The sequence below is a fragment of the Lycium ferocissimum genome, chromosome 6 (assembly GCF_029784015.1).
Source record: "Lycium ferocissimum isolate CSIRO_LF1 chromosome 6, AGI_CSIRO_Lferr_CH_V1, whole genome shotgun sequence".
In the NCBI taxonomy this organism is placed as follows: domain Eukaryota; kingdom Viridiplantae; phylum Streptophyta; class Magnoliopsida; order Solanales; family Solanaceae; genus Lycium; species Lycium ferocissimum.
Window position 1 is genome coordinate 4,180,664 of NC_081347.1, and position 16,284 is coordinate 4,196,947.

The window sequence follows — 16,284 nt, forward strand, 5'->3', positions numbered from 1 at the left end:
AAACATAGAACAATAATAGTAACAATATTATAGAATGCCATTACTAATATATATATATTTTAACATTTATCTTTGAGCGTAGTGATAACTAATTTGATAAGATTATTATATCAGTGACAAGTGACAAAAAGCCTCTTTTATTAGTGGTTGAAGAATATTGACTAGTTGACGAATATTGACTTCTCATTGTGCTCATTGAGGGGTCATTTGGTTGTTGGTTAGATCTAATTATTTTGATATTTATAATGCAGGGTTTATAAGTTATTCATGTATTAATTATTTTATCTTCTATTTTGTATAAAATAATAAATAAATTGACACATAACTTATACTTGATTTGTTTATGTGAGATTGTAAAATATAACCTAACACTATACTTAGGGTGTTAAACTTTATTATAAGCAATTAAAAAACTACCAAATATCTTATTAACTAATATTAATTTATATAAATAATTATCTTCTTAACCAACAACTAAAAGGCCCCTAAATACTCAAAAGGTTTTCCTTGAATGCACTTCTAATTCAAGCATAATGGATTTTACTTGTTTGCTTTTGGGACATGAAGATAAATAATAAAGTAAAATGTAAAAGTGAATGCTAAAATGTGTGAGTAATTGCACACTTAGCATACAAAGCCAGCCACATGTGACACTCTTCCTTATTTAATTTGTTGGCAAAAAATAATTTCGAATTGGTAGGGCGATTCTTCCAATAATTTGTCTGTACCCTAAAATGACACAAGTGAACCAGTATACTAAGATATTTTGAAGTAACATGTGCAGGATTCAGCAAGATGACCTTGTAAACTTGAAAGAAGAAGTGTTATCTTATCTTTTGATTAGGAAAGTAGCACATACCTAAAATGGATATCTTATTCTTGATCAATTTAAAGATCCTCCTCTCTATATTTAGTTACCATGGTCCGACTTTGTATGAAGCAAGCCTCCCTAGACAGGCTCCAAACCAAAGTGATGGAAAGGCAAATGATCGTATATTAAAAAAATATGAGAGAAATCTTTTTCATTTTTCTTACATATTAAAATACTTTAATGTTAAACTTTCTATTTTGTCTTTAATGACATATTTTTATAATTACAAAAATATCATGGCATATTTAAAATTATAAGTCTAAATATCTCTTTTTTCCCTATCTTATGCTCAGTAAAATAAGGGAGGGAGAGTATTTCAAACCTGCCATAATTATTTAGTAAAAAAGAATAAATATAATGAAATATATATATAAATATATATATATATATATATATATATATTGATATATCTCACTTATATATTAAAATACTTTAATGTCTTTTGTTTTATCTTTAATGACATATTCTTATATCAAAAATATCATGAAATTTTAAAATTATAAGTCCAAATATCTCTTTTTCCCTATCTTATGCTCAGTAGAATAAGGGAGGGAAGAGTATTTGAAACCTGCCATAATTATTTGGTAAAAGTATAAATATAATGAAATAATAAAAAAATCTAAACAATTTTTTTTCTCACCCAATATTCGATATCCACATTATTTGATAAAAGTATAAACATAATGAAATAATAAAAAAAAATCTAAATAATTTTTTTCTTTGGGAGAAGCGCTATATCCGCATTTGCTCGGGAGAAGTGCTCGCTTTTTCACACGTAGAGTTCGAACCCGAGACCTCAAATTAAGAAACGAGTAGGCCTCATTCAGTGTGCCACGTCAAAAAAAAAAAACCATAAACTGTAGCTCAGTGGTATGACCCAATAGTTGAGAGAGTTCAGGATCTTGAAAATAAAAACCCCCCCACACACACAGTGAAGAGGAAAAATGAGCAAAAAAATGGATTCATCTTCATTAACATGCAAGAAATTAACAATAATTACAGTATTAGCAGTTTTAATCCAAGCATTTGGTCTTGCTCTCTTTGTTCTTGGTTTCTTCCCTGTAAAGCCAGCACTCTCAGGATTCAGGTACTCAATTTATATAAAGAATTTATTTTTCTGATTTTTCAGTTTCATTCTTGAAAACCCAATTATGTAATTTGTATTGAGATTTTCTGTTATTCTTGATTCTTTTTTTCTTCAGTGGGGTTGAGAGCTTTTATCCACCTGGAACAGATTCAGCTGAGTTTCATAATACAACTAATTTATCAGATAGTCAGCTCAAATATTTGTACCAGGTTGGTGTCTTTTTTCTTATTTTTTGGGGTGGGGAGGGGGGTTGGGGTATTTTCTTGGGTTAAGAAGATCATATTTGTAATTAAAAGGAGTTTATTCATATTGTGTTCATCTTAGATATTGTTTTTGCTATCCCATTTTATATGAAGTACTATATATAACCGATATCATTGTGTATTATGCATACATTGGCATGTTCCTACCAGGGCTGGAGCTAGGTTGGGCCTAGGGGTTCATCCGAACCCTCTTTGGCGAAAAATTACCTTGTATATACAAAGTTAAATTAATTTTTATGTATATATGGTTAATGTTGAACCCATTGCAAGCTTCTTCATGTGTTTACTTCTTTATATTCTTGAACCCCCTTAGTAGGAATCCTGACTCCTCCGCTGGTTACTACAAAAGGTGCTTCTTTTAACGGGATTTTCGGGGCGGGGGAGAGGTTGGGGGGGGGGGGGGGGGGGCTCTTTTTGGGGTAAGAGGATCATATTTGTAATTAAAAGGGATTTATTCATATTGTGTTCATCTTAGATATCTTCTTTTCTCTCCCATTTATATGAAGTGTATATAAACTGATATCATTGTGTATTATTATGATTACAATTTGCCATGAACCACAAAATGCCTTAAGGTTCTTGAAAGTTTGAAACTTTTTGGGATTTTACAGGAATGTCTATTTCAATAGCATGTCATGTTGTTTTCGTGGGTACTTGTCGAGAGGATCATATTTGTAGTAAAAAAGCATTTATTCAAGTTGTGTCAGGTTAGATAATGTGTCGTCCTATATATATGAAGTATATACAACTGATATCATTGTGTATTATGATTACAATATGGCATGTTACCACATAATTTTTAAAGGTTCTTGAAAGTTTGAAAATTTTTGAGAACTTTATAGGAACGTCTGTTTCAATAGAATTCATGTTGTTTTTCCAGTGTACATGTTGATGCCATTGTTCTGTTGCTTTTGCAACGGATACTTTAAAGTGCTCTATTGCCCTTAATACAACTAATTTATCAGATACTCAGCTCAAATATTTGTACCAGGTTGGTGTCTTTTTTTTATTTTATTTTTGGGGGGGGGGGGGGGGTGGGTTATCTTTTCGGGTTAAGAAGATCATATTTGTAATGAAAAGAAGGGAAAAGGGTCAAATTTACCCTCCAAGTATGGTTTATGGATTATATTTGCCCTCCGTTAAAGTTAAGGGTCAAATTTGCCCCTCCCATTAACATACTTTTTAAAATTGCCCTGATTATGGATGGAAGTATGACTAGGACTCCTTATCAGTCCACATAGGCGCCATGTGTATAAATAAATTTGTTTTTTCTTAAATCTTAGTGTAAAAACCATACAATTAAATTTTGTCATGTATTTTCTCTTTTTATTAAAAAAAAAAGAATACAATACCTAATCTTCTTCTCCGTCAAACCACTACTTTCCCTTCTTCTTCTCCGCCATCGTCATCGCCGTCCATCATCGCCCACCGCCGCCGGTTAATTTACTAAAAATAACCCATTATTTTCCAACTTTCCACTGTCATAGCAGGTTAATGGGTTTGGGTAAAAAAGTTGGCAAGTAATGGTTTACTTTTAGCAAATTAATTGTATGAGGAAAGCTGTACCTTAGGTGATAACGAAGGTGAAAGCAAGGCAAATATTGGATAGTAGAGGGATTCGGGATTCTCACTGTTGAAGTTGATTTACATACTAATAAAGGGGTCTTCCGTGCTTCTGCTCCAAGTGGTGTTTCTCCCGGAATGTATGTTTTTTGTTTATATTTTGTCATAGTCATGAATTTCAAGTTCCACTGTCATCGCCGGTTAATGGGTTTGGGTAAAAAAATTTGGAAAGTAATGGGTTACTTTTAGCGAATTAATCGGCGGCGGTAGACGACGGTGGAGGGAGGTGGACGGCGATGACGATGGCAGAGAAGAAGAAGGGGAAGTGGTGGTTTGATGGAGAAGAAGATTAGGCATTGTATTCTTTTTTCATAAAAAAAGAAAATTCATGACAAAATTTAATTGGTATGGTTTTTACACTAAGATTTAAAGGAAAAACAAATTTATTTATACACGTGGCGCCTGTGTGGACTGATAAGGATTCCTAGTCATGCTTTCATCCATAATAACGGCAATTTTAACAAGTATGTTACCGGGAGGGGAAAATTCGACCCCTAACTCTAACGGAGGGCAAATTTAATCTATAAACCATACTTGGAGAGTAAATTTGACCCTTTTCCCTAAAAAGAATTTATTCATGTTGTGTCAGCTTAGATATCATTTTGGTTATCCCATTTATATGAAGTATAATAAATTGATATCATTGTGCATTACTATGAATACAATTTGGCATGTCACCACAAAATTTTTTGACGTTCTTGAAAGTTTGAGAATTTTACAGGAATGTTTGTTCCAATAGCATGTCATGTTGTTTTCTGGTGTACTTGTTGATGCAATGTCGGAACTGGGTGCTCAAGCACCCATTATGTTTTGTCCAAACACTATTTTTAATCTTTGTTACTGGAAACTTGTAATAACATACAAAGATATTTACTAAGCATCCAATCTTAGAAAGTAATAATTGTAAATTAAAGTCAGTTGAGCACCCATGACTAAAAATCTAGGTCCAACACCATGTTGATGCCATTTTTCTGTTGCTTTTGCAATGGATATTTTAAAGTGCTCTATTGCCTTTAACAGTTATGGTGTTGAATTTGGTAAAACTGCAGGAACTGTCTTTGGTGCCTCCTTTATTTGACCGGTTGATACTCATGGTGAGTGGTTTTATTAGTTTAATCTTGCTTGAAAATGTTTTACTAGATAATCCTTCAGGGCTACTTCTGGATGAAAACATGATTACTATTTTTGCTGATAAAATCTATTTGTTTAGGTTATTGATGGTCTTCCAGCCGAATTCGTGCTTGGGAAAGATGGTGAACCTCCACCTAAGGCTTTCAAGGACGCTATGCCATATACTCAATCATTATTGAGTAAGGGGAGAGCAATCGGGTATCATGCGAAGGCTGCACCTCCTACTGTCACAATGCCTCGCTTGAAGGTAATCGAATTAGTTTTAGAGAACTTTTCTGTTTCGAGAATTGGGCTTCTGAATAGCTGTGTGCTTGTAGGCCATGGTTTCTGGTGCAGTTGGGGGATTTTTAGATGTTGCTTTCAATTTCAACACACAAGCTCTGTTGGATGACAACATAATTGGTTAGTTGGAAAATCCTTGTTAAGATTCTATTTGATAAAGTGGAAAATACTTTCTAAGTTATAGGCTTATATCTTATCAATTGATTAAGTGGTTTCCAGATCAGGGGTGTGTTTGGTACGAAGAATTTTTTTTTTCCTAGAAAATGTTTTCTTGGAAAACAAGTGGGTTTCTTACTTATTACTCCCTCCGGATCAAAAAAAGAGTCCACTTAGCCTTTTTTTCTTGGATAAAAAAAACAGTCCACTTAGCAAATCAAGAAAGAATTAACCTTATTTTTCCATATTTGCCCCTATTAAGTATTATATGATCAAATCTCAATGCCCATTTAATTAGGGGTAGTTTAGTCAAATTACCTATTTTTGTTTAGGAGTTAATATTTTCTTAAGGGGTGTGCAAATGGCTAAGTGGACTCTTTTTTTGATCCGGAGGGAGTATCTAGTAAGCAATTTTTTTTTTTAATCTCATGAGCATTTATATGTAATCTAGCAAAACACTACGGGGGTGGGTAGTGGGGGTTCAGGGGTGCGGAGGGTGGGATGGTCAAGGGGTGGGGGATCGGGGGGGGGTGTGTGGGAAGGAGACAATGAACTTGGAATGTCACTTATGTAACTTGTTTTCCCTACTTCCACTAAGGAAGTCGGTCTTACTAGAGAATATTTGTCACAATATTTTGACCAACTCCATACCAAGCACATCCTAGATACCTTAACATGGCCCATTGTTTCTCTTCCTGTTACAGTTCAATTCCTAAAAGTTGGTTGGAAAATGGTGATGCATGGTGATGAGACATGGCTTAAGTTGTTTCCTGGAATGTTTTCGAGGCATGATGGTGTTAGCAGTTTCTTTGTAAGTCTGTTTAGTACCAGGAATTTGAAGCATTCTTATTCAACAACTTTTTTCTCTCCTGTTGCTCTTGTAATGGTGTAGCTATTTTCCCCCCCTCTGCTGGTGTAGTTTGTTCTGTCCCAATGTCATCCTTTAAGTTAGTGCCATTTCCAGTTTTATTGTTTTTAAGTATCTTTTCCTTCATTTATTCTCTTTAATTTCTTGATTTGTGAAAACATAGGAAAGTGCTTATACTTGGTGTTGAAAAGTTGAAGTTTTTAGCTGCTTGTGGAATTCATCCTGCAGGTTAAAGACACTGTCCAAGTAGATCAAAATGTGTCTCGACATTTGGTTGATGAACTTAGTCGTGCTGACTGGAGTCTTCTGGTAATCTATTTGTCCCTTTATTTGTTAAGACGTTTTCCTAAGAACTAGTTAAATGTTGCATGTGTAGATATTTAAATATCAGGGTTTGGCATATGTGGCCCAATCCTGACTTTTGAGTTTTGCTTTGGCTGAAGGAGGTCCTCAATTTGGGAAATACGGTGCTACAAGGCTCCTAGGGCATTTTTAGCAGGAAGCGAGCAACGAGCAACACTTCATCACAGTCTTCAAGAAAAAAAAAAAAATGGCAAGCAAATATCTAGTATATATGGGCTTAGTCCTTATACTGAATTTGACATATAACCTTACTGCAGTCAAGGAAATATTAGCATTTAAAATCAACTGAGAAAACAAAGAGAACAATAGTTGCTCAAAATGATAGAATTAAAGGAGCATACCTAGTGGGAGTAACCAGAAGAAGAGCAGCAACTGCTGGCTTTCTGTCTTACAATGTAGCAGTAGTTATTATCCTTTAATCCCAACTCAGCCTGAGAAATGATCATCGTAATCGTGTACTTTTGTCTAGGTTCCATCATCATCTCATCATTATTGATGTGTGTAATTCATCAAGGTTAATTTACTTTGACATGTGATTGAGAAAATGCCTATCCCTAGCAAATTACGTTTTAGCTTATTTGAAAAGTTGTTCCTTCAATGAACCGAGGCAATCTAAGTTTTGGTTAGCTATGGAAGGAAAAGATCCAGATCAATTGCCGCAAGTAGAGAGAAAAGTGCTTCTCGTCCCAAGGTCTTGCCTTGGCATAGATAGTTAGATAGAAGTGAGTGAATGGAGCACACTTCGTCGAACTGGCTTCACTTTGTCAGTCATAAAGAGTTAAAGGCTTCGTGAAGTGGCAACTTGCTATGCATATGAACTGCTCTTTATTACATGTTTTGCTTTTGACCAAAGCGCTAAGGCCTCGTCGCTTAGGTTTATCCAACCCAGCTTCTAAAGCATTGCTTGGTTTAGTGAGGACATAGTGCCTTTGCCAGTAATGATAGTCACTATTTTTACCACTTATGAGATGCTGAAGTAAACAGATTATCCTTCTTGAGTATATATTGAACTGGTCTTCATATAAGATGTTCCAGAATCATGATTCCTAAGTCTTATTTTCTAAGGCCATACATGTATAGTCATCTCCTTCCGTTGAACAACTATATTTTCATTTTAATTGCCAGTTTTATTAGCATGCCCACGTGATGTTTGAAATTCCGACCAACACTAGTAAACTTATTGAACAGACGTCTAAATCATTTTCCTTCTGAATATGGCTTATGTTGGTCAGTTATATTCTAAATGGGGCATCATATGAGATCCATGAACATGTTGCTGATGGTTCATCTGGTTCTTTCTGTGGAGTTACTTTTTGTTTGCCACTACTTGATTTAACACAAGCTTGCACTATTTCAGATTCTTCATTATCTTGGCTTGGATCATGTTGGACATCTTGGTGGGCGCAATAGGTGTTTCCCTGTTACTTTGCATTGACATTCCGAAGAAAAAAGATGGTAATTCATTCATAACATTTTCTTCGGGTGTCTATTTACAGTGTGCTGATGGCCCCCAAACTCGGAGAGATGGATGAAGTGATCAAGACGATCGTTCTAAATTCTTTACCTACCAACAATAATGATCAAGGACGGACACTCTTGGTTTGTGCGTCTTCCTTTTCTCCAAATGTTGTGTAGCTTAAAGTGTATCAGGCTTTCTTCATGATAAAATTATAGTAGAGAAGTCAGAGACCATGTATTTATTATTCTATTAGTTTCTCTAATGTGACAGACATATAACTGTATCTTGGATCATAGAAACAGAAATGTAAATCCTACATCAGTATTGTCAAATGCAAAAAAGTCCAAAGTCTACTGGGGCTTTACGTGCAAAGGCGTAATTAAAGTCTGAGATTTATTAAAGAAAAGTGCAATGAGAAATAAAATAAAATGGATACATGTACTTCACACAAAAAAATATAGGCACAAAAAAATTATATGAACAGAGTAATTGAAAAAACTACAACTAAGTGAAACTTAGAAGTAAAAAAGACCTGTAAATTAAGAGCCTCCAAAGGAGTCTTTAACAATATTGACCCACATGTTGATCAAATTTAAGTATTATTTATTCTTTTTAGTTTATTTTAACATCTGTATATGGTAATGTGACAACACATCACCTAATATTCCTGTTGAATGGTGGAGCAATTGTCAAGGCATCATACTCCTCTAGTTTTTGAAGATATCATTTGGTTACTCAACAAACATCATATTTCAATATACCAACTGTGGTAATCCCTTGTCTTGTTTATGGTATGCACCAATCTGCAGTTGGTAGTAAGTGACCATGGAATGACTGAAAATGGAAATCATGGAGGATCATCATTTGAGGAAACTGACTCTTTGGCACTTTTTATTGGTCCAACAACTTTTGGAAGTACATCAGGCAACCCTAATAAAGCCAACCAGGTAGGTGACTATGAATTTTATTGTTGATTCATTATATTTAATGGATTATTTCATTGGTAGAAGTTAAAATCACTGTCCATTTATTATCATTTGCACGTATCAGCTCTCTTCAAGAAACAGTTATTTGTGTTAGGTGGTTAAGGTGCAGGAGTACCTCCGTTCTGATTAGTATGCTTTTAGAAGAAATAACCAAGTTAGCAGAAAGTCTCCAAAATATAGCTAGTGTTTCACCCATGTTGTGCTTGGGAGCTAATAAAAAATTATGCAATAACACAAATAATCGTTTTGTCTGAATTAAAATAGAAATTGGAATTAATGAATTGCTAGAATAAGTTTTGTCTGAAATTTTTTTAAATTTTTTTGGAATACAAGTATTGTTGAAAGTAATTTTATAAGTAGTGCCTTTATGGCATAGTCTTTATTGAATGCTTTAGGAAGTTTTCATTTTCTTCTTAAAAAGATATCTCTGATAGTAGTTGCAGGGTTTCCTTAATTGAAACTGATTAGACAGATTATGTATTCAATTTTTATTCGTAAATCTGGTGTTTCAGGTGGACCTTGCTTCAACTTTATCTCTTCTTTTTGGTGTCCCGATACCGAAGAACAATGTTGGCATGTTGATGGCAGAAACTTTTAAATCGTTAACAGGTCCGATTTGGTAGTTTATGTTGTGAATGTCTGAGCCATCTAGAATGTTGATATTCTGGTGATAATTGTTCAAGTTACCTGTAATACATCAAATGACAAGTCTAGTTTTCTGAATTGTTTCCGCTTTTTCAGTAATGGTTCTACACTTATTTAATATACTCCGACTACATTCTTTTTGGCTGTTGCTGATTGAACATGTAGTTGAGGTGGCACAAAATTTGGCATGTTTAATCATGGGAGTTAAACGCAATTTAATCTGATGTGATTGCTAATTGATGTAATCACAGTTTTACACGGGGCACTTTCCAATATTATTTTCAGTCCTGTCATTTTTTGTGACCGTCTTGTTAAAATCATGTATTCTCATCTTTTTTTAAACTATATATGGCTTTATAAAGTTAGTCATGTTTCTTTTTCATTTTTTTTTCAAGTATTTCAGTTGACCAACAGCTGAGGTTATTGGAGTTGAATTCTTGGCAATTGCTTAGGCTACTTGAAGCGCAATTACCTGGTTTAGTATGTGAAAACTTCTCATGCGACTACTTCAGGGATGATAAATCTGAGAGGACAAGAGGTTACAGTAGTATGGAAGAGACCTTTTGTTGTTTGTATATGAAGGCTGCAGATCTTCAGAGATCTCGCAAATCTGGGGAACAGAAAAGGTGGTTGATGGTTTGTAAAATCCAATTTGATATACTTTTTCTCAGAACTTAGGGGAAAATGCTAATTCTTGTGTTGCTTTCTTCTTATATTTCGTGTGGATTGGCTAGTGAGGACAATTTTCACAGTACTCTTGTGGCATATCATAATTTCTTAAGAACTGCAAGTGAGTGGCTATCTCATAGAGCAACTGATGTGAGTTTAACCTTATAAAAGTTTTCTTTTTGCATTTCCAGAAAGTAATAGAGCAGAGTGTTCCATTTTTTTCTCCCATATTATTACTCCCTCCACTCCAAAAGAATTGATGTTTTAGCCTTCACAAGTTGGTCCAAAATAATTGATGTTTCACAAAACCAAGAAGGTATTTAATTCTTTTTCCCACATTTGCCCTTGATACATTCCTAATTCATGTACAAATTTAAAGATGTATACAACACATAATTAAGGATATTTTAGTCAAAATCCCTCTTAATCTTAGGAGTAAGTGAATTCCTTAATCCATGTGCCCAAGCCTAAACATCAATTGTTTTGGACTGGAGGGTGTACCTTTTTGCAACATTCTTATAATTTTAATTTAATGTTTTTCAGAAACCTGTTGGCCGACTTATATTTGGAGTAGCAGCTATGCTCGTTTCATGTTTGATACTGCTAAGCCTTCTGTTTCTTCTAGGGAAGCAAGTTTTTTCTGAGCAGAATCAACAGTTTTCTAGTGCCAATCACTACCTGAGCTGGTGGCATTTGGATGAAATTTTTATTCTGGTGGTAATCATTATTGTTGTCATGAGCATGGGATCTAGTTCTCTGGTGGAGGAAGAGCAATACATATGGCATTTCATGACATCCTCGCTTTATTTGTTATCTCTCCGAAAAGTAATGCAGCAAAATACAAATAATTATATCCAGATTTGGTCAACTTTTGTGATTCTAATTTCTGGGAGATTTTTGAGAGGATGGCATCAAGGTGGTGTTAATTGGACTCATCTTCCTGACATTTCAAAATGGTTGGAGCAAGCAGGAAGCCCTTATATAAAATTGTTCCAGCTGGTTTCCGGGAACCTCTTAATCAGCATAAGCTTAGTTTCTCTTCTGTGGTCCCGAAAGTTGAAAAAGAACTTTGTGACTGTGGTTGCCTTGATGCACTTATTCCCAGGGTTGCTTGTTCTGCATTATATCACTAAATATCAAGATGTTGCATTCAGTACAGGTAGTTATGATGCTACTTTAATGGCTCAGATAATTTATGCAGTCCTAGGTTTCTGTTCAACTAGTATCGTTGTTGCTGTACCATGGTGTATTCCTCTCCAAAATCATACGCTTTCTGTGCACCAAAGAAAGGCTTGGGGTTCATGTTTTAGGGATTCTGCATATGTGATTGGCTTGAGTTACGTGTACTATTGGTCTCTTTTACAGCTATTGCTGCAGCAGCCTATAAACTCAATGCCTGTACTATTTCTATTCCTACAAGTACTAGCTAGCATTTGTCATGCTTCTACTTCCAACCAGCATCTAAGGCAATGGGTTGAGGTCAGTCAGATCTTTTAAGTATTTATCCAAGTTTCTCGTTTTGCTTCTTCCTTTTTGAAATTTACGACGTCTTTGTCTTTGAAATACACGAGCAAGTTGTAACTTCCTAGTTGACCTAGCTTGTTCTTGAAGGAAGAAAACCCTAGAAAGATTATTACCCGTTTTGGAATTCAAAACATTATGAAACTTTTTTTTAACATCAAAGATAACTCTCTATCCGTTATTTCCTTTTCCGAATTGCTTTGAATTGTTTTAACTTGTGCTGAGGGCATATCGGAAACAGCCTCTCTACCTCCAAGTTAGGGGTAAGTTCTGTGTACTCTCTACCCTCCCTGGCTCCCACGTTGTGGGATGACACTGGGTATGTTTTTGTTGGTTTTCCTCCCTAAATATTTAAGTTTTATAGTCAAAATTTGATTTATGCTATTACTAATCTCTCTTAAAGTTGGTCGACTATTGGAAAGTTAAAAAGGATAGTTAGAATGGGAACAAAAGGAGTAATGATGACGATAAATATATGATTAAAAGAAAAAGCAAAACAACAATGACATCAGTAATATTGCCAAATAAAATATGATCCAAAAAGAAAAAAGAGAGAAAAGAAGAAGGCAAACTTCATTTGATGAAAATGACCAGGAATCTTCTTGTAGGCTCCATATTACGAAATTCAACAAGTATCTTTGTTCATCCTCAATCTATTTTAGTACTAATGCAGGAAAATATCCTTTGCTTGGATGAGGGTAACATCAATTGTCTTAGATTCTGGAACAGCTAAATAGATGTACAGCTTCTCCATTGCTATCAATTTCTATAATTCTAACGAGGTTCACTGACATTCAGTGTGTGTTTGGTATGAAGCAAAATGTTTTCTTGGAAAAGATTGTCCTAAAAACATTTGAATATATTCTAGACAAATACTATGGGGGGTTGGGGGGGAGGGGACGGGGTGTGGGGTGGTGAGGATGGAAGCTAGGGGATAGGGGTGAAGATGAGGTGTATTGGAGGGCAGGGAGGACACAATCAACGTGGAATGCTACTTGTGGAACTTGTTTTCCCTACTTCCACTAGGGAAGTCATTTTCCTCATTATTAAGGAACTTGTTTTCGAATAGAAAATATTTTCCATTTTTGACCAATCAAACATGGGAAATTGGAAAACGCTTCCTTCATACCTAACACACCCTCAACATGAATTAGCTGTTCATGTTCCCCTATTGTTCAATATGCATAATATTTTATGTGGTTAACAGCTCTTAATACTATAACTGCTCAATACTAGTTTCACAAGTCTTGTTTTTCTCCTTTTCCCCTGTCAGGTTGCTGCACTTTATTTTATGGGAATGGCAGGCCATTTTGGTCTCGGCAACACCAACACCCTAGCTACAATCGATGTTGCTGGGTCTTTTATTGTAAGTTTCTTGTGCAAAAATCTTAATATTGTGTTTCATACTAAATTTTCTGTGTGCTTCATATCGGAAATCATCCAATCTTATGTTCTCCGTTGATTTGATTGCCAGGGTGTCTTGAATCACTCAACTGTACTTTGCGGCATCTTAATGTTCATTATTACGTATGCTTCACCAATGTTATACCTCCTTAGCATGGTGATGTACTCTTCTGCAAGTGGTTTCATAGTTTCCCAGAAAGGCGACTTTGGATCGTTGCTCAAGAGGACACTTGGTTTTCCTTGTCTGGTCCCATTGGGCTTGAGTTCTGTCCTTTTGATATCTTACACAATTGTGTTGCTGCTAATGAGGAATCATTTATTTGTTTGGAGCGTATTTTCGCCCAAGTAAGTGTCACCACAAGTTCAATCAGTATGCATGTATAAATTTTGCTTCATCATATATCCAAATCTTTCATTGTAAGACAAGTTGTTTAAAATAGTTATTGTTCTTTCTGGGCTTCTAGCCTGCTTGGGCAAGCTTCTGGTAAGCCTAAAGTGCTTTTTTTAATTATATATAAAAAGGATGTTTATTTAAGAAAGTTGAGGTGTTTGGCATAGCTTTTCGAAAACTGCAAGTGTTTTTGAGCAGTAGCAGAAACTGTTTTTCAGTAGCTAAAAAATAGCTTTCCTGCAGAAGTACTTGCAGAACCTAGGCCAAGCTCAAGTAACTGCTCGAATATAGGCATCAACGCTTTTCAAATTGATTAGTCAAACATGAACTGCTACTCCCCATTCAAAAAGCACTTTTCAAAATAAGTAGATCTTGGAAGCTTGGCCAATCATGCTATTCCAGTTATCCTTTTAACTCCTCTGTTATTTGTCTCATTTTGAATTTGTTTTGGAGATTAAGAGTGACATTTCTTTTGTTCAGGTTCATGTACGTTTGTGCTATGACAGTGTGTGTCTGTCTTGGTGTATCTGTTGTAGCTTCAACTGTGATCTATATCTGTTTGGTATTGGCGTCCCGAGAAAAGTTGCAGACTCATACAGACTAGTCTCAAGAAAGAGCGTGGCATACAACTAACCCGATCCAAGTGTTCTTCCATCGAGAGGTATGCCAGTTGCTTTAGCCTTTAAGGTGATCTAAACATTCTGGGGAAGTTGTTATGAATTAGAAGGAAGCATACTACGCCGAAAGCTAGATTTCGCTATAGCCTTCCACACTTCAACCAAAACAATTTTGATAGGAAAACTTACACCATAGCAGGTAAATGATTCTTTTTTCTGTTCAGTGGCCAAAATGGTTGATGGGAAACTGAGAACATTGAGATGTAGATGTTGATTATTAGTTCGAATCTGTTTTGTTGCGATTTTCGCGTAGGTTAAAATGAGTTTTGGCAGTTTCAATGTAATATCTGTGTGGAAGTTTTAGTCCGTGAACACATACCTTCTAGCCTTGAAAGGCTTTTAATTTGTAAATTGTAGTGTTCCTTTTATAGTTTGCTATTTTATCAATTTGGATACATAATGTAGATTTATTCATGCTCAATTTGGATTAAAGAAACAGTGCCGGCTTTAGGGTGAAGCTGATAAAGCAAAGGGTTTCCCATTTTGCACTATTATAGGTTTATGAATTAATTTTTGAAAAAATCGAGTATTTTAAAGTAAAAAGTACAATTTTTTAATTTAAAAATAAAAGAAAACTTCAAAATTAATGTGAACAATTCGAAGCATATGAAAAATATTTTTGGTTTGTTATTTAGTGATATAATTTGAGGTCATTGGGTCATGCGAATATGAAAAAAACATTAACTTAACCGCAAAAGTTTCTTAAAAATAAAAATCTTAAGGAAAACGGTACAAGTAGATAAGAATATTTTAATCAGTATACTCAGTCAGATAAAACTACTTGATTATTTTTCAAACGCATAATGCTTTTAGAATAATGTTTACAATTCTTATAAAAATTGCATTTTTCGAAATAAGTTTTCAGAATAAAATTGATAAAATCTTATTTAAGAATTAAGATTAACAATGTCTCAAGAAAGATCAAATGAAAGCTGGGGTTCAACTGAATCCCAAACTTTGGGACATCAAAAAAGTCATGACAGTACCAAGCAAGTCATAACTAGTGTTGTCAAGAAATTGGTTGGTAAAACCAACGATGTTAATATAAATTTATGTATAAAAAATTATTAAAATTGTAATAAATAGTAGATATGAATCCCTAATTTTAAAAATATAATGGGTTTAATGCTAAAAATTTATAGATTGAACCCATAAAATTTAAATTTTATCCGCTTTGTACAAAAAGTGATGATATGAATACAACTGCTCAATTTGTTCATACTTTTGTTTTTGAAAGATCGTACCCACAAATTATAAGGAGTTCTAATTTTGGCAAACAAATAAATTAAGGAGTTTTTACAATTACGCCAACATAAAATATCTAGTTTGGCCTATAAACCAACATTTTCCTTTGTTTTCTTTGAGAAACGAAAACTAGGACACTGTTACGGGAATAGGGTTGTGTTAACTTGCTCCAACTGAAAATTCAATCTGACTTCTAAAACATAAGCGAATATAGATGAAAGGACCCCATTTTCCCGTATTCCTCTCTCCATGACCAGAACATTGAAAATTTTGTCCTAACATAGACGAGAGGATCCCATTTTCTCGTATTCCTCTCTGCACGAGCAGAACATTGGAAAATTTTGTCCTAACATAAATGAGAGGACTCCACTTTCTCGTATTCCACTCACCACGAGAAAAACATTGAAATTTTTTGTCCTAACATAGATGAGAGGACCCCACTTCCCGTATTCCTCTCTCCACGAGCAAAACATTGAATTTTTTTTGTCCTAATTAACATAGATCAGAGGACCCCACCTTCCCGTATTCGTCTCTCCACTAGCATAAATATATGTCCTAACATAGATGGGAAGACTCGACCTTCCCATATTCTTTTCTCCACGAGCATAACATTAGAAATTCCTCTCCTAATGAGAGGACCTCT

At 34.8% G+C, this 16,284-nt stretch overlaps 1 protein-coding gene across 3 annotated transcripts; it reads left to right on the plus strand.

Annotated features, from left to right (window-relative positions):
* The first annotated feature begins 1,717 nt into the window (after positions 1 to 1,717).
* On the plus strand, positions 1,718 to 14,796 carry LOC132058988 (GPI ethanolamine phosphate transferase 2). 3 transcript variants are annotated; one of them, XM_059451431.1, is made up of 17 exons: positions 1,719 to 1,958; positions 2,074 to 2,167; positions 4,894 to 4,938; positions 5,055 to 5,222; positions 5,293 to 5,377; positions 6,118 to 6,224; positions 6,510 to 6,590; positions 8,002 to 8,054; positions 8,141 to 8,243; positions 8,913 to 9,050; positions 9,602 to 9,698; positions 10,138 to 10,360; positions 10,469 to 10,553; positions 10,947 to 11,882; positions 13,198 to 13,290; positions 13,399 to 13,673; positions 14,200 to 14,796. In XM_059451431.1, exons 1-17 carry the CDS (start codon positions 1,816 to 1,818, stop codon positions 14,321 to 14,323), a joined length of 2,850 nt encoding a protein of 949 aa, XP_059307414.1. In that variant the 5' UTR covers positions 1,719 to 1,815; the 3' UTR covers positions 14,324 to 14,796. The 3 variants fall into 3 exon arrangements, with proteins under 3 accessions (XP_059307415.1, XP_059307414.1, XP_059307416.1); XM_059451432.1 differs by lacking the exon at positions 4,894 to 4,938 and having other exon boundaries at positions 1,718 to 1,958; XM_059451433.1 differs by lacking the exon at positions 10,469 to 10,553 and having other exon boundaries at positions 10,138 to 10,370.
* Positions 14,797 to 16,284: the final 1,488 nt, after the last annotated feature.

What these genes read in the sequence shown, in the direction of transcription:
- LOC132058988 (XM_059451431.1), top strand. Translation starts at nt 1,816, where the DNA reads ATGAGCAAAAAAATGGATTCATCTTCATTAACATGCAAGAAATTAACA. An exon ending in TTGACCGGTTGATACTCATG is followed by an intron (nt 4,939 to 5,054) that starts GTGAGTGGTTTT and finishes CTATTTGTTTAG; the next exon opens with GTTATTGATGGTCTTCCAGC. An exon ending in AACTTTTAAATCGTTAACAG is followed by an intron (nt 9,699 to 10,137) that starts GTCCGATTTGGT and finishes CAAGTATTTCAG; the next exon opens with TTGACCAACAGCTGAGGTTA.